Source organism: Xiphias gladius, chromosome 16 (assembly GCF_016859285.1).
Source record: "Xiphias gladius isolate SHS-SW01 ecotype Sanya breed wild chromosome 16, ASM1685928v1, whole genome shotgun sequence".
NCBI classification, from domain to species: domain Eukaryota; kingdom Metazoa; phylum Chordata; class Actinopteri; order Istiophoriformes; family Xiphiidae; genus Xiphias; species Xiphias gladius.
The window spans coordinates 11,174,249-11,195,710 of record NC_053415.1 but is presented as its reverse complement, the minus strand read 5'-3'; the positions used below and the strand labels follow the sequence as shown (position 1 = coordinate 11,195,710).

Genomic DNA, 21,462 nt, shown 5'->3' with positions numbered 1-21,462 from the left:
TTTTTGCGTAAGTTTCAGTGTTTGTGTAATGGTGTCCATGACAAGTCTCACAGGTCTCTCAAAGCGAGAAGCAAATACATACAGAAGCTATTTTAAACACGAGCACCGGATGGTGAAAGTAAAAATTAATTATGCAGTTGAAACATATCACATGATATTGCTGACTAGTTGCAGGTGAATAGGCACTGTGTTACAGGTAGTGAACGAGGAAAGGTTCTGCCACCCAGATAGAATTCCTGCTGAAAACTGGCAAAAGAAGAAAACAATTGAAACTGCAGATGGAGATAAATGAAATGTCGGAAAAATGAGAGAAAACACTAACTGAGCACTCTAGTTTTATTCTAAAGAGAGAGTTCAAAGACATGCACTTGGAGGATCTGAAAAAAACTACAAAACATGCTACCTCTTGCAGACATAGGCTTAAAGTGACATTCAAAAGCAGTATCGAGGGCACTGGCTTCAATGAGACATTACGGATTGTTTAATCTTTCAAACAAATCCACAGACATGCACATTCATAAAGAAATATCACTATAAAAAATGACCTTGTCACATCCACAAAGCTAGTTGGCAGTGTTGAAAACAAGCCTGATCTGGTTGTATCAGCATTTCTGCGACAGAGTGATATCAAATGACATAGCCGCCAGCCTTTCATTGGCTCAGAAGGCAGAATAAACCACATGCACAAACAAGCTACTTTGATATACAGAAAGGCTGCATCATACAGTATTTTTGGACCTACATCAATAATCAATAGTCACATCATACACACACACACACACAAACATTCTTTCCCAATGAATTAAAAGCATACTACCTGATTAGAAAGACCGAAGCTGAGAACGCGCTCTCTCTGAGCAGAGACTACGCCTGGAAGCCCCGAGTCAACGCAACACACAGCCAGACTGCAACACACACACACGCACACACACACACACACACACACATATACACACATACCCTTACACACACACACACACACACACACAGCAGGACTGAGGGGGCACGGAGAGAGCAGGAGTGCCGTTTGGTTTGATACCAGCCAGTACCCAAAACATGTAAAGCAAGTGGTTACCGTGGCAACAGGCTGCTAGTGGGCCACTGATTTGGGTCCATATGAGATTCAGATGCCATCAAAACGCCGTGGCTGTTTCAGCCTCTGAACCTCTGTGTCTACAGCCTCCAGAAAACAGGAAATGATGGCTGTTACGTGGCTGGTGTTTATTACTTAAAATTTCTGATACATGATGTAAATCAGAGCACATATAACAAAATCCAGATTTTTGTCAACTGATATAAAAATTTGATTTCTTAAACATTAAACTAACAAAATCACATAAAACCATGAACTGAATGGAAAATAATACCTATTGCTATGGATTATTGACCAGTGAAAATACAACGAACCAGTTATTCTGTATTTTCTATTTAAATAAAAAAGGTCAAATTAAATATGAATATGTGTTTCATGAACTTAGTGATTCATTGAACGTAGCCTGAATGTCAAAAAAACAGACAGGACAAAAGTGGAGATGTCATATGACAAAATTGGCTGTTACATGTCATTCCACACACAACCGCTTGGTATCGCCTGTCAGGAGAACATGAAGATAGGTCATTTTATTTTATAGGAGTGAGCTGCTTCTGTTAATGAATTACTATCTCATGATTATAGATATCTGTCTCATAATTGGATCTGCATGACGGAAATTCCCTATTGTACAGTGAATGTGTAGTCCATTATATCAAGTTGGTCACACCGCATAATCCCATCAATGTCATATCTGATGTCTTCCTTTGCAATGCTCAAAATGAATTAACTCTCCGGCTTTGGCACATGTCCCTGTGACAATCTTCAGGCTGACAGCTGGCATTCACTGCATCAAGGTCAGACATCTTCTTATCACGAGAGCTGTCATACAGTATACCGCTCACCTCCACCTCCGCTAAGAAGGAGGAATTTATCAATAGTTTGAAGAAACAGAGAGTAAGGGAAGAGAAACTGACGCATTATCACACGGGCAAACCTGTCAGTGGCATGAATAGATTGATGGAGGGAGTACTGTCCTACATGACACTATGTATGTAGTATTTAGGTGGCACTGAAAGACCCTTAGATGTAGCACATTCATATATTCATACCCGTACTTGAATATCAATACTGTGCAGTGGCTCTCTTACTGTAAGATGAGGCTGGACCAGTCAGTCACACTCACTCATTAGAAAGCTTTGATTGAACACATGATCGATATTTATGACTGCATTAGCTGCTCTACTGTCAAAATCCGGGCACTACATCCTCCACTGCATTCTTCTCGCCACCTTCTCACAATTGGCTATTCTTACAAAATGTATTACCCTTAATTTTTACTTAATACGTTTGCATTTTATTTACTTAACAGTGTCATTATGTTTCTCCATATTGTACTCTTACATTTCTTCGTATGTCTTCTCTGTATATACAACGTCTACTGCATCTCCATCCATCTCGGAAGAGGAATCCCTCCTCTGTTGCTCTTCCTGAGATTTTTCCCATTTCTTTTTTGTGAAGTGTTTACTTATTCAAAACAAGTGTCAAAGAATAGATCTTGTCAGATGTTGTACAGACTGTAAAGAACTCTGAGGCAAAGTTTTTATTTCTAAATTTTGAGCTATATAAATAATATAAAATACAAACAACTGTTAAACAAATGTGCTAAGAGGTTTTGAATGTGCAGGAAAATGTCATAATTATGAGAGTGACTTGTGTCAGCTGATGGTTAAAGGGGAGCTCCACCAATTTCACCCATTAAATCCTGTTTACTGGTTTTAGGGGGTGCTACTGCATATGTGAAAGAGTTTTATTTAGCCTTTTGTCTCTCCAAAGGCAGCTGTGCAAAGTATGATAACTTGCCTTAAAGTGATGTCACTTGTGTCGGCACGGGTTGGGACTGAAGACTATAGGTTTCAAAAGTAAAGAAACTCTGGATGCAGGCCATCAGCTCCAGCTCTACATTAACCACTACTAGCATAAACACATCCAAATCTCAAAGTGAACTGTCAGCGGCTAAGTTGCACTGTGGGTTAAATGGGCCATAAATTTTGAGAAGGAAGAAGAATCTGTGTATTAAAAAGGAATATGTTTGTCCTCCTGCTTTGACCTTGATCCTCTTTCCTCAAACTGCCCATTGTAAGTCCGACAATGTTATAGCAGTGCAATGCTACATTAGAGGAGTACTTTTTTATGCATAAAAACAATCCTGTGTAAAATGTATTATATTGCTATTACGTCCTTTTACCACATTAAAATGTTCTGTCATAAAATATGGTCATATTTGATTTTGTCCTTAAGTACCAAAATATTTAGCAAAAAAATTCTCATACTTTGGATTTGGATTTTGTTTGTGTCCGCACTTCACAGCAAAGTGTCATTTGGGCTAATCTCTCTGCTGCAGCAAAACATACTGATTTAAGGTGATGAGACAGAGGGACTTTAACAACAGAAAAACTTGTCCAGGCCTTTTGAAACAATGCCCAGTAATCTGCGTCAACTCAATGACATAAACATCAGTCAACGTTATATCCCTATAACAACGCTAGGGCTCCATTGATTTATGCAAGCCAACCACTCCTTAGAATAAGCTCAACAACCTTTTCCATTCTTTCCGTTTCTATTAGCTCACTTTGTTTTCTCTTCCTCTCTCCATCTCTTTCTCTTGAACACTTCCAGCATGGCTGGCTGGCTTTTTCAACTTCATTTCAAAGGAAAGTCAAGAGGGCAATTTCGTGCTTCAGTAGTTCTTGTTGTGTCTGAAGAGCTTTTTACAGGGACAGAAGGTTCACTGAGTGCCAGCATCAGCCCTTCTGTCACCCATCCTGCCCCAGTAAACCCCCCCCCCCCCCCCAGCTCTGCGGCAATGCTAATGTATGCTGACAAGACGCTCTGCAGACAAACACAGCTTTGGTTACACAGCTGCTGAGAGAATGTGTGTCATTATTTTTATGCAAATGATCAGAAAATGTGTATTGTTACACTGGTCATTATTATTTTTACAGATTACTGTCAGTAAGAGCTGAAGCAGAGGGGGAATTTCTGTTGATTTGTGAGACAACTTTCCTTTTTAAACTGATTCATTTTGTCCATTTTGTACTACACGGCATCATCATTAGCCGTTGTTTTAGATTAATGTTAACTTTCAGTGATAGTGGAGATATTTGTTGGAAATCTGATTTTAGGGATATCCTCTCACTAGATCTCATGATCTGAATCTCTGCTCTCTGATGGGTGCTGCACTCGATGGAGGCTGGCAACATTTCTCCAGGGTCTTAGAGGACAAGGTCTTGAGACAAATGATGCAGTCAAGGGATTTACAGTATATCATATCTAAGCAAGCTCCATTTGCTCTCAAAGAAAAAAGTAGTGTTTTCTTGTTGACATCAGTTGCAAGCCATGACTCTGAAGTTGGAAAGAGGGCATTTACTGCTCTCAAGTCTTTAATACGGGTTAATACTGAGCCAGGAACACACACGGCCTCTGCAGTTGCTAATTATGTTCACCCACTGGCTAAAAGGTAGATTCATTTTTATTAGAGAGCAATGTCACAAGAACTATTGATTTAAAAAGTGTGGTCTATATAGCCATGTTGCCTGAGTAATCATCAGGTTTTATTTTTTGATATGTATTTTAGACAAATCTCACTTGATTTCATTGAAAAAATTAACCGGATTATATTTGTGGGACGGTTCTTCATCCTGTCCTTTAGAATTCAGTGGAAAAAAGTTTGTTGATATGCAAAGAAGTTGAAATTTTATAGACCAAAACTGGTTGTAACTTTTGGTGGCGCTAGAGACACTGCGAGAAGTTTGCATATACTGTAAGGGCAACAACAATTTTGATCCGATGCACACAAAACAATGCAGAGATACACATCTGTTCCCATGATTCATCAGTTAGCTGCATATGAACAGAATATCAAAACTGATTAGATGTAAATGGGCATTCCAAATCCCTTTCCTTTCACGTATGGTGCAGACTGGATCAACTTTGTAAGGGAAGTACAAACGTTTTTTTTCACAAAACTCAAAGGGGAAGTCAAAATAACTGACTGTTAATTATAACTATAATTAATTTATTTTAACTATATCCATTAGGCTCATGAAAACTAGTAGATTGTTTTATGAAAAATGTGGATGAATTAGTTGACATTAACAAAAAATTTTTTTTTTCTCTAGCCAATGAAAAAAAACATTTGTTAATACATACATAAGTTCAAGTAAATGTACGGAAGCCCTAAGGCAAGTTTTTTTTTTTTTTTTTCTTTCTCGCCAGGATAATTTTTAAAGTTTTTTTTCCATCTTTTTTTTCCATCTCATTTTTTCTTCTACGTAATTTTTGATTTCTCCATGCAACAAAAGGTACATATATTGTGTGTTAGCAAGTTATGTAACATTACTGTCATGTCTTTTGGCTGGAATTGAATTTTAATCGGCAAAGGCTTTCTACCAGATAGGCTTTAAGAAGTCAGGTGAGATTGTATAAAGAGTGACAAAGCACAGATGATGAGCAGGTCGTGTTGCATGAACAGGTCAGTCGCAGGGCTTTCATCCAGGAGACCGGAGATTTTTCTCATGTGCAGGAGGAGCTGCATGTTGTCTTGTGCGACCCGGATGACAGGCATGCAGAGAGGGCCGGTGCAGAGACAGACAGGGACGGTAAACACTTGATGGGGTTTTTTTTGATAGGTTCACCAGCCCACCAATGTGACGACCCACTGGGGGTTCTCCTGTTGCTCTTGATGGCCGGTCTGACTATGATTCACAATAATCACTCAAAAACAGCAGGGGGAGTCTGTTCCTGAAAGTAGATGTAATCATCTCACAATCATCTGCACAATTTTTTCCTGACTGAATGGTACAAAATATCTAAAGATAAACATCTAGGCCACAAAAATAGTCCAATGGCAATGGGCAACTACACTCAAAAATACTATCGTGAGTCTTCAAAACTAGCAGTTAAGCCCTAATAATAAGGAGATGGGAGGTTAATTGGCTCTTGTCATCGTGTGCTAAAAGGGCCTTGTCTGTGGCAAGATACAGGCGAAAAAATAACAAAAGCCCTTGCAAAGTAAATTGTAGGGGCAGCTGTTGCCATGGTTACACCACTGGTTCATAATCATTCTTGTCTCCTGGGTGTAAGTGAGAATGGGGTGGGGGGGCTAAGGGGTAGAGAGACAGATTTTAATGTTGATGTTAATTACAGGGCCACTAATAACAGTATGAGATTCTAGTGAGGACTCAAGAGTATTTCAAGCCCATGCATAAGAAGAGACAGAGCACAAATACATATACACAAAAACACACACAAACACATCACAACATATACACACACATCACTGTTAAAAACTAACAGATGCACTCACACTCTCAAGCACAGACAGAAGCATCCATATACAAAACACACACAAACACACACAATGCATACAGTATAACACACACAAACACACGGACATGAGTACAGAAAAAGCAGACATACTCTCCTCTCTGTTATCAACCTGCTGATCTGATTTGGCTTGATTGAAACCCCTCACTTCTACAGAATCATGTAACTTATTGACAAACCCCTTTGTGTTATCTCTTCTGCGTCATCAATAATAACAATAATGAACTGACCAGAAGGGACTTTTGCTTGTGCTTGCACCTTGGTTGTCAAAAAGAGGGCCCCTGCTATGTGCGTCTCAACACTGCTTCTGATGTAATGCTTCTGAATCAGATTCTTACTTTCTAAATCACACATTACCACAGAACTCACCTCCACTTCAGGTCTCTGTTTACATCTTTTCAAACTGACAGCAAAAGCCATTAACATGTTTTCCATTCCCCATGATTCTGACTATCCACTGGTTGCCAACTGTCTCTTGAATTTGCGTTCAAATGTTTTACCTGGTTTGATCCAAACAGTTACTATAATACTGTACATTTACATGTCTGCACTTGCCTAAATGGATTGGAGACACTTCATATTTTATCTTTTTGCTGATGTGCTATAATCAAATACAGCTCTCTGCACCTCTTCAGATAAATCGTTAAATCATGAGAGGAAAGTACATTTGCTCTCCACTTTTCATTTAATTTGTGAGGAATTTCTTCCTATAATAGCATTTCAACACTCATACTGGGTGTACAATTGAAGATTCAAAATAATTTGCTTTTACTAGATTAAAAAAAAAAAAAAGACATTTTTTTCTAGGGGTGGTATACATGCTAGAGACCTTTGTTGCATGTCGTTCCCCATCTTTCTCTTTACTGTGCAGCCACTGATCTCATTACATCCTGACATTTTTGTAATCCATAAATGCACATTGATGCCAAATGAATCTTTGACAATAGGTAAAACAGAAAATTTTGAAGGACATCTTACCAGCAGTTATAGCATGAGCCCCAGTAACCTCCCCATTGAAGCCGTTCTCCCTGGCGGAGTAGGAGGCTGTGGCCACGTGGGCTCCTCCAGGCTGGCAGGTCCTGTATGCTGAGGAAGAGTAGCCATTGGCTCCGTGGGTGCCAGCGGGTTCCTGCCCTCCTGACGGGTCCCACTGGGGAGCACCGTCTTCTGGCTGTCGACTGTCTGCCATGCTGGTGCTAGCTAGCAGCAGGAAAGGGTGGGAAAGGGATGGGTTCTCTCCTTTTGGCTGAGAGACAGGAAGAAATGGAGGAGGGAAGAGAGAAGATGAGGTATGGTCAATACTCAGCATGTTAGTGGTATTAATGTTAGCAATGTTTCATAGAGAAGAATGAAGACTATGCAGACCAGAGGAGGCTATGGGACACACTGTATCAGTCACTTTCACAAATCTCTTTTTATCAGTTATCATCCCTGCTGCAGCTCCACTGATCCTGACTGTCAACAATTCTGAAAGCGCATCTGTGCTTGTGTGAGTTTGTGTGTGGGTGGTTGTGTGAAACACTGTCCTTGGATGTTGGCGAGCAGGTGAAAATCTATTGATTTGTGTGATTGTAATGACTCATATAGCCAGAGGCCCACGGTTGAAATCACAACGGGATGAAAATGAACAGAGCAGACCTTGGATTCATGTGTATCAGGGTTGTGGATATGTACGGTAGGCTCTGATTAATCTGGTAACATCCAGTCCAGTGTTACACAAGTAGCAGACATTGTCCATACTGTTTAATTTTATCTGATAATCCAACAGCAAAGCAAAAATTGCCAAACTTCAAACAGTTAGAACATTACCATACAATCACGGTAGGGCTTACATGTACTTGAAATCCCATGCTTAGAAGATGTGACTGATCAGAACAATGCTGAGAGGAGATCAAGCAGAAGCAAAAGGGGTAAAATACTGATCTGCCCAAATGATCGCCTGAGGCAGGGAAGGCAGCAAGAGTCAATAATCTTTTGGACAATATTGGGCAGAAGGTGAGGGAAGGAGATGAATGGGTTTATTGTAGCCTTAAGATCAATACACAAGGTTGTCTATGTTAAGTCCATAAATCAGGGTCTGCTCCCCTTCTGTGGATAACTGAGTTGACTATATTATATTTATTATTATTATTATCCACTTTCTTCCTAGATATTGACACTGACATCAGCACATAATGCTTATTTGAGGCAGTTTCAGTCTTACAATAACAGCACCAGTAGTGGCCTTCAGATTAATGTGGCCTTAGTGTGAAAGGGCAGAAAAAGATATAGACAAAGGTTTGAGTGAGAAAAAGACAATTATGAGCATGCAAGCAAAAACAAAAGGGATCTCATGATTTTTACAGGAGGGTTGTGGCCGGTGGTACTGCTGAGCAGCCTGTGTAGTTGTGCATAAGGGGATGTGTGAAGGAGCAATTTGTCATTTAGCTCTGCAGTCCACGGAGACCCAGAGACTAAAGGGAAGTATGCTGGAGAAAACAAGAGTCAATAACTGCAGCCTAAGACCAAGGTACTGCTACAGTGAACACTAGCAGCTGCATTCACAATACATTCAATAATGTCTGCACACTGAGAGAACAGGATAGAATGCAATAGAATATAATAAAATAGAAAAGACTAAAATAGTGATTGCAAACCAGGGGTACTTGTACCCCGAGGGGCACCTCTGCAGTTGCCAGGGGGTATTTGACAAGAAGGAAAAAAAATATAGATATTTAGTATAAGGATGATCTTTAGTATATTTATTGTCAAAATAACCAGTAAACTACCAACTAAGATTATGACACAAGACGCAGCCCCCAATAACCCGAGTCAGTTGTATCACCTTAGCAGCACATGTTGTGATGGGTTTGGGAAAACAAGTTAGCAAGCGATTAGAGAAATAGATAGCTGAGAGTAACAGATAAATGGTTGGAACATCCAGCTACTGCTGCTAAGTATTAGTAGTAAGTAAGTATGCTAACTTGTCCAAAGCTAATTAAAATAGCCTAGGTAAAAGAGACCAAGCATAAACATGGACAATACCAGGAGGACAATGTTTCAGTATTCAGCCAGCCTTTCAGCATGGTTTGTTTAAGTGCAGCGTTAACCATGTTCACCATCTTAGTTTAGTGTTTTAGCATGTTAACATTTGGTAATTAGCACAAAAACACAAAGTACAGCTGAGGCTGATGGGAATGTCATTAGTTTTATACGTATTTGGTCATAACCCAAAGCACTGAACAAAGCCAAATTTCACAACAATGCATCCATTAGTTGTTGTGACATTTCACTCAAAACCACCCAATTATGGTGCCACCCGATAAAATTCAGGGGCTCACTAACGTTGCTAAAAACTGTGACTATTAAACGATTGACTATACTTTGTATATGATAAGGAACTGTAACAATATTCACTGTAACATGATTACTGGTATCAAATAAAATCCAGTTTAAAATCCATTAAAAAAAAAACATTTGGAACATAACAGGCAGTGTGGATGACAGGGTACTTGAGCTGATCGGACAATGGGTGTGGTGTCACACAAAAAAAGGTTGAAAACCACTGGAACAGAAAACCATACGGATAGAGCACAGAGGAGCAGGACAGCATTAAACAGACAGAAAGAATAGAATAGAATTGCGTAGAATATGTGGTGGCTGTAAGCCCTCGCAGCCTAAATGGATCAAAGTCAGGAGTCAATGGAGCTTTGCATGACTCAGCTCTGAAGGGAACATCAGTGTGAATGAGGCCTCTACAGAGACTCCACAGCACACAACACTGCACAGCCTCCTCACAAAGTGCTCTCTCTGTCTCTGTCCAAAAGCCACAGCAGTATGTTTTAGATCGCCCCTTCACTGCCACCGTCTCTTCTGTTGCTTGGTCACCCACTGTGTCCCTGCTCAAGCCTCCACCGAAGAGCACTCTCAATATAAAAAGTCATAAAATACAGAGATGAGCCTGCTGTCCCGATGCTATGCGTCAGTGCTGTCTGACTGATGATGAAGGTCACTTTGAGCTTTGTGGCTGGTATTCAGACCCAACACGACCATCCTGACTGGTGGCCAGCTCAGGGTGTCAGTGGTGATGCATGAGGTGGGAAGGAAGTTTGGCTAGGCTTCCTGGAGGGCCTGTTGAGCTAGTATATAGTCTGTGCGTTTGTGAACAAGGGTGTGCTAAATGTGTGAATGAAACAGCACCACCTGCTGGATCAAATCCTAGAAGAATGAAACGGGACCAATACAAATCTGCATGCTGGGTCTCGAGATTAGGGAGGCATCAGGGAAACATTATCATGTGAAACTGTGCCTCCCTCATTAGTATACACAAACTGGCGCTGCAATGCAGTAAAGTGTCTCATACCTTATTAAAATGCCATATATTTGCTCTATTTTATTTTAAAATACTGCTGTATACTGTGTGCTGTGAAAAATCTGGAGATGGTGAGCGGTCAGTAGCAAGGAGACAAGTGCAGAGGGTTAATAAGAGAGAACAGAGAGGAGGAAAGTAAAAAACAAGAATCTTGACAAGAGGAGTTTAAGAAAGAAAATGATGTAGGCAAGTGAAGAGCAGATAATTGTAGATCACAGGATAGCAGACGATATACTGTGTACAGTCCAGATAATATACTGTCCTCTAGGCATTGTGTCCAGTGAGGAGTGAGACTGTAAGAGATGATGATATGATAGAGATAGATGTCCGGCGTCTCAGTAGACAGCAGGTCTCCTCACTTGGAAAACAGCCTGTGGCATGTTGCTAGAGGGATGATTGATGCTGATAAAACTCTCCCTCCCTGCACCAGCAAGGAATAGATTAAAGAGTGAGCACACAAGCAGAGCTGGACACTGCTGCTACTGGACTTTTACGATTGTAACTTGTACCTTGTAACTCTTTAAGGTGGAACATCAGGGTTCAAATTTTAGGGATTTTACTCATCAATCAAAAATATACAGCTCTACCCCCTTTACATTAAGTATTTTTATATGTTTGTAACACCGCAACGATGGAATTGTTTTCATGAATTAGTAATCACTTGTAATGGCAAGCTTTTTTACACTCACCGAGCACTTTATGAAGAGCACATATATCAGGAACACTTGAACACCTGCATATTCACGCAATTATCCAATCAGCCAATCACGTGGCAGCAGTGCGATGCATAAAATCATGCAGATGCAGGTCAGGAGTTTCAGTTAGGGTTCACATCAAAACGGGGAAAAAATGTGATCTCAGTGAGTTTGACCATGGAATGATAGTTGGTGCCGGACAGGCTGATTTGAGTGATTCTGAAACTGCTGATCTCCCGGGATTTTCACGCATGACAGTCTCTAGAGTTTACTCTGAATTGTGTGAAAAACAAAAAACAACCATTGAGGGGCAGTTCTTCGGATTGTTAATGAGAGAGGTCAGAGGAGGATGGTTGGAGCTGACAGAAAGGCTACGCTAAGTCAGATAACCACTCCTGACAACTGTGCTGAGCAGAAAAAGCATCTCAGATTGCACAACACGTCGAACCCTGACGCAGATGGTAGGGTCATAATTTGGCGTGAACAGCATGAACCCATGGACCAAACCTGCCTTGTGTCAACAGTCCAGGCTGTGGTAGTGTAATGGTGTGAGGAATGTTTTCTTGGCAAACGTATTGTTGCTGACCATGTTGCTTCCCTTTATGGCCACAATATACCAACTTTTAATGGTTGGCACAAAGCAAAAGTCGTCTCACACTGGTTTCATAACACGACAATGAGTTCAGTGTATTTCAGTGGCCTCCCCGGTCACCAGGTCTGAATCCAGTAGAACACCTTTGGGATGTGGTAGAACCGGAGATTGGCTGCAGAAATGATGGGATGCAGTCATGTCAACACGGAGCAGAATCTCAGAGGAAAGTTTTCAGCATCCTGTGGAATCCATGCCACAAAGAACTGAAGCTGTTTTGAGAGCAAAGGGAGGCCCTACCCAGTATTAGTATGGTGTTCCTAAGTGGTTTGTGAGTGTATATGAAAAGCTGCCTTTCTGTGAGTGGATGTTTTCTACTGCCTCCACTTGCTTCTGTAAACATTGAATAAAACAGAAAATGAGCTTTCCTGGACACCCAGAAAACAATGTTGACTGAATCAATAGATCTTCAAAGATATAACTGTACGAAATGCATGAACACAAACATGCATACACTTGTAGAATGAAGGTGTATTGATATTGCATTGTACTGTCATATTCAACACAAAATGTTAATGCATTCAGAGAGTGTTATGAAAAATGGCAAGAACCACTTATCCACTGCCCCAGCACTTGATTTTCCTGACCTGCTTTTAAAGGCATGTTCTAAATTAACTGTGAACTTTAAATGTGAATTTTAAACACCTGAGATCCAAAGGAGGAGAGGCAAGTACATAATGTGATGGAATGGATTAAACAAACCATATGTAGGTTAGCATATGTGTAAATGATGGCAAGACATGATGTTCAAAGCATATAAACAACAAGACATCAATCTGTTTTGGGTTAGTACTGCCTAACTCGAAAATTATCTTCTAATACCAAATAGCTTTTAGCTTTCTGTTTTGAGTAGGTGAAGTGGGATTAAGATAGCACTGATAGAATGGCAACAGTAAATATAAAGTTTGTCTTAGCCGCAATCTACGAGAGAAAGCTTCTTACTTTACATGAATGTCACTTGAGACTACAATGGTTTTCAAACACTAATAGGTACTGTTAGGTACAGTATAATGAAATAATAATCACGTGACTGTATATTTTTTCCCCACCACACTATGCAGTTTTTTCAACAGTAGCGATTCAAACTGGTTGCTAGGCAACATGTACAGTACGTATATAAGAACACGAACTGTGATTATTGCTTCACATCTGGATTTGTTTCAAAGTGCACATTAATAATTCATATTTACTTCATAATATCAGACTAAGGCAGAGTATTACCACGAATGCTGCCACATACTGCGGTGTGAAACTGTTACGTCCTGAAAGTGCTACGAGTGCACAAAAGGCTGTGTCAAGGTTCAACATCCAAATCCTCTCTGCTCCTTTCAGCTATTGTACCTCATACCAGCATACTGATCCCTTTCCAGGAGTGAATCAGCAGTGATGAGTTGAATTTTCCAACACACTGTTGATGTGAAATGATGAAAATAATCCAGAAAATATGTCTTGTGCAAGGTTTAAGCCAGCCAGGCAGTTTTTTTTTTGTATCACAAAACCTGAAAATCATGCTATGGATGCTGTAGGGGGCACTTTTCCTCACTGTGCCCTCAGAACAGACCAGTCAGGGTACATCTCATCCCTTCCTAAAAAATGTGGCTCAGGAAATAGGTTATTTAGTGAGAGAGATGAATAGCCCAAAGGGTACATGAAACATTGGATTTTTCTTTCTTATGATTTGAGCTTTAGCTACATTTTTAATTCTGACAAAAAATAAAATCCCAAAAGATAAAAAGTATTTGTAGAAGCTCTTTCCAATTTATTTTTCATTTGTATCTTTAAAGGCCCCATATTTTACACTTTTCTAGTGTTTTATTCTAAGTTTTGATATCCATAAGATATATTTGTGGTTTTAAGTACCAAAACCAAAACCATCTCAGTGTAGTGTTACGTCTCCTCTCTCAAACTTCTCTCCAGAGGTTTAGCAAGGCTGTCCTTGCTAAGCCTCTGGAGAGAAGTTTTGTGTTGGTCAGCTGATCAGAAGAGAGCTGTGTGAATTTCTCTACCGATTGAGTGTTTTTGATTCTTTCACAGTATCTATATTGAACGTAGACCTAGACAGTATCTATATAGCACCTTTATAATCAAACAATCGAGACTTTCTTCAATATGGGACCCTTTAAAAATTTAATTCACGGTAGAAAATGTGTAAAAGCATCATAATGTTTTCCAGAAACTCCCTGCTTCGCATTCTGACAAGTTAACACATTTACACTTTATGCTCCCCAGTACGACCACAGCATTTTATTGACATCCACTAAGGTATTAAAGCAATTGGGAGTTTAGTGCCTTGACAGGGGAGGGAAAAGCGTGACTTTCACTTTTTCCAGCCATGTTTTTTCACTGACGCACAATCCATACAAAAATGAGCTCCAGTCAACAGGATGAACATGTACTGGCAGGGCGAGACTTTTATAAGTATAGTCAAACAAGAACACGCTAACATACACAAACACTTGTTCCACGTAGGTATCGCCATGGCCTCAAAATAGCAGGTGGGCTGTCTGGCCAAAACATAAATATAGTCCATTAAGACAGAGACTGTAAAATTTTAAATCTCGAAAGCTCAATGACTGAACAGAGTGTTTTCTGTTAATTGTTCTGTAGCCTTACCACTGAGTGCTGTTTTGTATTGATAGGGAGTTGTTATAGAGAACATGAATTATCTTAGCTCAAAAAATTATCAAGCAAGAGCTTGCAGATGTCAGCAGATTACATGCTGCTCCTACAGAACATCTCCTCACTATAAAACTAGCAATTAGCAAAGCAACATCCAATGACAACATCATACAGCAATCAAAAATCTTCCAAAGACTGATTAGCAAGCGGTGGAAATATTCTAGTATTTTTCATTTGTTTCAAGACAGTTTTCCCCTTGTCAGTTCAAGCATGTATCACAAAATGTGTCCAGCTTAAAGAGATGAAGCAAGACTGATAAACTGTCTGTGAATGCATCAGCCATAAGAAATTTGCCCAGACAAGGTAATCACAAAACTAATTAAGTAGCCCTTTTGTCTTTTCCATGGCTGTTATCAGCTTCTTCATATTCTTTTGTCTGATTTCTTAGCTTCCTTCCACCTATAAATCTTCCTCCTACCTGTTATTTCTTCTTCCCTCTTCACCTTCCTCCACCTCCTCCTGTCCCCGTTCCTCCTCCTTCTCACTCCTCCTCCTCCTCCACCTCTCAACAGGCTTCATCTTTCCCCTCACTCTGCTCTCTCTCTCTCTCTCTCCTCATCTCCCTCCTACGATCTGTGCGCCTTCACACGCCGTCATCTCACAGTGTGTGTGTGTGTGTGTGTGTGTGTGTGTGTGTGTGTGTGTGTGTGTGTGTGTGTGTGTGTGTGCGCGTGTGCGTGTGTGTGAGTCACACAGATGCTGCATTGCAGGGCTCTCCTTTCAGGGTTGTCTCGCTGCAGGAGCTAGAGAGCAGGAGAGGAGCATAGGGATGCAAGATCTAGTTCTTCTGAGTCTGTGTGTGTGTGTGTGTGTGTGTGTGTGTGCGCACATGTGTGTGCATGTGTGTGTTCATACATGTGCATAGGCATGTACATACTTGAAAGCAAGGACATACAGTCCATATGCATGTTTAGAATAGTTTGACATTTTGGGAGAATAGCTTATTTGCTTTCTTGGAAAGAGTTAAATGAGAAAATTGATACCACTCTCGTGTATGTATGGTAAATGTGTAGCTGGAGCCAGCAGCTAGCTAGCCTAGCTTGGCATAAATACTAATACTAAATAACTAACACTAAAAACAACGATTTACCATCTCTTATGTGCAAAACTATTTCTTGGCCAGGACCAGTAACCTCTTGGAGTCTTGGCTGGTTACCTGGAAACTGCTCCTGGCCAAGAAATAATCCTGCACATTAGCCCACATAAAATGGGGTATTGTCATTTTTACATTTTGGCTTTTGTATGGATTAAACAAATGAGATATAACTTGTTAATTAGTGAGCATTACAGGTGCCGGTAAGTAGAATTGTTACCATTGGACAGAGCCAGACTAGCAGTTTCCCAATGTTTCCAGTATTAAAGCTAGGCTAAAGCTAACTTTCCACTGCTTCCAGGTACATGTTTATCTATCTGAACACAAGAGTGGCATCAATCTTCTCATCTAATTCTTGGCATCAAGAATGTCAAACTTTTCCTTGAACTGTTTCAGGGGATTTCTGAGATAAAATGCATGTGTTAGGCCTGTGGGTGGTTTTACTGGAGCAGGAGAAAGTAGAGTTTAGCCTATATCTGTGCCAAACTAGGCCATGGAGTCCAGCAGTCTGGTAATTTTATCCCCAAGTTCGTCACTAAAAGGACTAAAAAAAGGTCCTTCTCATACTGTATGAAAATGGCATATATTCATGAAAATTCATTCATTGTGAGTGATTCTCCACAGTAAGACATTAGAAGCTGTATTATGTTTGACTGAAATATGTTTTTTTTTTGGTAATTTTTCACCACTGTCCTTTCATAAAACTTGAAATGAAACCCACCTCATGTCTGCTTAAAAATGCTGTTAAAAGAAGACCTTATTAGAGCAGCGTTCAATGGAGAGTTGCAGTGATGGTGTACTGTAAATGCAGCTTCAAAGGCTTTTCATCAAAGCAATATGCCCACAATATGCCACCCAAAATAATAGCTCTTAGCAGCATCAATCCAGGAATTATGTTATTGGTACATTTCAACCTATGACCAAGCACTGGCAAAAAGAAGAGAGCACAATAAGGAAAGGCACCAGCTGCTTCCTGTTTCGCAACTGATTCTAAGAGGTTTTCTACTGCAAAACCTCTTGAGGAAGAGGACTAGGTGGATAGCAAGGTGTACAAAGTGACTAGCTTTGACACCAGAGACTGTCTCATATCTACGGTCATTGTTTCTTTTAACCATCACCCTGAACTTTTCCCTGAACCTTCACCCAAGTAGTTTTAGTTGCTTAACTAAACCAGACCTTGACCATAACCATGACCTTTTATAAAACTTTTACATGTTATATAAACTAAACAGGTAGCTCATAATATTATACATTCCTCTATAGTGCAATTTTTTCAAATACTTTACTAAAAAAATGAATTGACAATATCCATGAAAGGTTCATAACCTCTAACTGGGATACACAGGGGAAATGCAATAATAACAATAATAATAACAATAATAATAATAATAATAATAATGACTGAATTAAAGAAGAAAAGGAAAAAATTATATATAAAGACGTGTCCTTAATGCAGTGAAGCCCAGTAAGCATTTACATTAATGCATCAGGAAAGACAGAGGAGATATACTATGTGTACATACACATACATACCTATACATGCATACAAGTCTGTGTGAGCATGCATATCTATACATATAATCAAATGAATACACTTCCACCCATCTAAGGTGTCAGCATGATTTCCCTTAACATAGCACAGATATTTAGCCCATTTTGTTTGGAATCCTCCGGTATTTCCTCAGATTTTACGAGTGATTTTCTCCATGTTTTTAAATTTGCTCCACAAGCTCTTTTCATTCGTCCACAAGATTTCTCCACATTCCCTCTATAGTTTAGAAGATGCAGACACATCATATTTAGCATGTATTTGGGAAAAATAAACTACTGCGTCTCTATCTTCCAAATATTTTCTTTCCAGGTGTCAATCACTTGTTCTATGAGTCCTGGTACAAACGTGCCCTGATTGCTCAGTGTCAATCACAATGGTATTTCTCTCTCCTATTTTTGCTGTACTATAATTTGTCCTTAAATTTTTTGTTTTCTAAATTTGATGTTGAAAGCATCGTGCGACACACGTAGCTTCTTACTTGAAAATATTTTAAAAAGTGAGGAATCAGGCAAATCCTATTTTAATTTAAGCACTTCAAATGAATTGATGTCTTTATTATCTATGAATTTTCAAAATGTATTTAATCCTTTTTGAGACCTATTTTACACCTCATTTTAGGACGGTAAAACAGCCCGGTCATAGTCACATTTTTTGTGATCATCAAATTTAAAGCTCCAGTATTTTGAATCTTCAAACTGTAGCAAAGATGAGGGAGCCACTAAAAAGCCGCTAAAATAATGATATAATTATAAAAGCAGACAACCAATCAATCATTTGTAATGATCATCTTTATCCACTTCAAACTGGTGCGTCCCTCTTTGATGATACCTATTTTATCTTTTTGACAACGGTTTCCCTACATTGTTCATTTGTTTTTGTTTCATTACTACGTACTATACAGACATTACATAATTTTTGTCATTCCCCATTCTTGATGTTGTTCTCTCACACACCGTCCATTACATACAGGCTTTTAGGTTCTCACTAAATATGGTATTCTGCTGCACTGTGTAATTTTGTTTGTTTGTTTTGTTGTTATATTTACACAAAATTTATATATATCAGATTTTGGCACAAACCAGAGCATCACACAATCAAATAGCACGTTTTTACACGTTTTGGCCGTAATGATTCCTGCATGAAAATAATAGGAGGGAAAACTAGCTACGGACCTCCATATATACATGCATAAACAGATAATGGCAGGCACACATTAAAAACAAAAACAAAAAACCAAACACTTGTATCCATCATCCATAACCCATCTCACTACCTCGAACTATGTCTATGTACAAGTGCAGAAAACAAAGAGGAGCCATAAAAGCGTGACTGCCTTTCATTGGGCCTTGGTGCTGATTGTCTCACTAAAGCAGCTCTTCTCTTCCCACTCAATGCCCACTTCCCACTCACGGCTCCTAGCAGCCTGCACTCACATGTACATCCACCCCCACAGCTATTTCATCAGTGGAGGTACTTTCAGTCTCCCTCTGTCTCTTGTTGTAAATGTTTCTTTTTCTCTTTCTGATAGGTATTCACCGCGTCTCTAATTTTTATGATAAATGAATTCGGTTCTGACCAGGGTTAGTACTGTTACTGTATGAGGTTTTGGCTGATTTGGGCATCATTCATTCAGGCACGGTGAGCAGCCACAGCAATCCTGGTACACAATAATGCCTTTACTCTCATAGTCACATTGCCAGAAATAATTTTGATCCTACCAGACCTACATTCACATTTTTCCTGTCCACTTAGTTTTGAAGGTCAGAGGATCACTTCACATTCAGGGTTGTGTTACCTGTAGAGCTGCAGTAGTTTAGGGGTATAGCCAGGGGTTAAAGGGGGCCGGAATGATCCGGATTGGCACCGCTCTGGCACCTTCGATTGATAAGTGGGTCGGTGGACTGTCAACCCTCGATAGCAGCGGATAATTCCCCGCTGCATTGCTACACCAGATCTTAGGGTTCCCCCACCTGCCAAATCCCACTTTAACCACTGCGTATAGCTAGGTTATAGGCACACAACATGAAAATAAAATGATCTGAAAAAGTGATTAGTGTATGTGCTTAAGTTTCATCTCTCCTTTGTGAGATGAAGGGAATATTACTGCCTGTGAAAAAGCTGAAATAGAGTATTTTCATTTTAACTGTACGAGAGATAATGCTCACATACAACACCTAAGTATCTTTTTCAGACAATACATTTCTTACTTAGCTAGTTCAAAGAGGTGCGTCTTTGAGCAGGAAAATCTCCGTTTTTTAATAAGTTCTATGGGCTAAATTTCAGAGCAGCAAAATTCAATTGGCTACAAATCAGCCACCACATTTGGCAACACATGCAACAGGCATCCGTACCTGGTCAGTTGGTCTGGGACCTGATGATGATGAGTCAAGCTGGATGCAAAAAATCTGTACTCTCTCCAAATCTCACAGGCTTGATGTCAAGATTGCGGGAGGAATACTAAAAGCCAAGGGGGGGCAGCCTTGTAGTTGCACCTGTTAATTATGAAAAAGAAGATCAATACTTTTTTTAAAATTTCTACATAAACTGTATTTGTCCATATTAATCTGGACATAAGCAAAGATCTTCTTCTCTGAGGGACAGCTGGTGAACAAAGCAGCAGCACATAGCACAGTCAACAGTTTTTGGAATTATTTGCCAATCTCAGAAGAAAGAAAGAGAATTAGCTCATTTTAGTTATGTTTAGTTATGTTTCTGTGAGGTATTCCACACAGATGATGCAGAAAAGATGAAAAATTCCCTACACATCACTGTCCAAGCTTTAAGAAACATGAAAATATGCCAATGAAAAGGTACATCAACTAAAACTAATATTATACAACAGGGTTTATATGTATCTAATATTATACATGGGTTAAACAAAAAACATAGTATTTTCCTTTTTCAGAGCTGTTGTATTAGACTGCATTAGTTCAAGTAAGGTGTACATAATAAACTGGCAATTGAGTGTAGATTATATAATCAGCCATCATCTGTTGTAGAGATCATTTGCATATAACCTCCTACAGTTTGACACAAGCATTTCTTCTTTATCCACTGAACCCAGATGAATGCACAGGCGATGTGACGGAATAGTTCATACTTAATCAAAAAAGATGGGCTTACACAAATGACCAAATGTCATGGAAAAACATGACCAAAATGCATTTTAATGTATATCTTATAAAAATCTCCATTGAGTTGACTAAGCTTCTCAGTGACACACTTAAGAATCATAGAAACTTCAAAAGCTAGGGCTGAATTAATTAGAGGATTAGTGTCATGCTCACTCTGTATTTTATCTACTTAGATTTGAACTGCAGCCACTAATAATGTACTTTGGGTTATGGTGTCCATATTTCAGTATTTCGAACAAAAAGGCTTTTGAATGTTTGAATGGGTATTTTATGACTACTGAGCTCAGATAAAAGGTTATTATTAGGAATATCTGCAGGCGAACAACAATTGTTCTGTTCCACTACTAATATTCAAACTTGCAGAGGGACCAGAGCATAGCCCAGCTCTGATCAGCATTCAAAAGTATATTTTCCCTCAAGCAACACTGGTGGCTGCAAGTACATGAGAACATTATTTTTAATCAAATAATTTGATTGCATGAGAGATGAAAGTGTCACTTGCTTGCCAGTATGTTAAATAATAAATGCCATACACAACCAATATCAGGCAAGTGCTTTTAAGCTAATTAGTTTCAGGCATCTTAATATTTCAATTTGTGTACAGAATTGGTTTAGAAACAATCAGACATCTACATTTCGACACTTGTCTCTCTGTCTTTGGTTTTCCTGAGTTGTATCCAAAAAGCCTTTTCTTCTTTTTCATCTCTTGATTTCTGCCTGTAATATGAAGAGGCCAAGAAGCAGACACTCGATTTGATTAACTGTCTTTAGCCTGTACTTGCGTACTAAACCCCTATTGTCATTACCACTGTGTCCTGTCCAAAATAATCAGCTAATGCATGGACATACGATTCAGACAGTGAGTGTAAAGCCTGTATTGTAGGAAGATGA

General features: G+C 39.4%; 1 protein-coding gene across 1 annotated transcript in view; it reads right to left on the bottom strand.

Moving 5' to 3' along the window:
- Window positions 1–21,462, bottom strand: part of LOC120801642 (microtubule-associated protein 2-like) — a 73,038-nt gene that overhangs the window by 8,309 nt on the left and 43,267 nt on the right. Inside the window, exons 3-4 of the mRNA XM_040148802.1 lie at window positions 19,789–19,929; window positions 7,397–7,664 (exon numbers count right to left, since the gene is read on the bottom strand). Coding sequence (XP_040004736.1) covers window positions 7,397–7,607 — 211 coding nt within the window. The 5' untranslated portion in view covers window positions 7,608–7,664; window positions 19,789–19,929. The remainder of the gene's footprint in view (window positions 1–7,396; window positions 7,665–19,788; window positions 19,930–21,462) is intronic.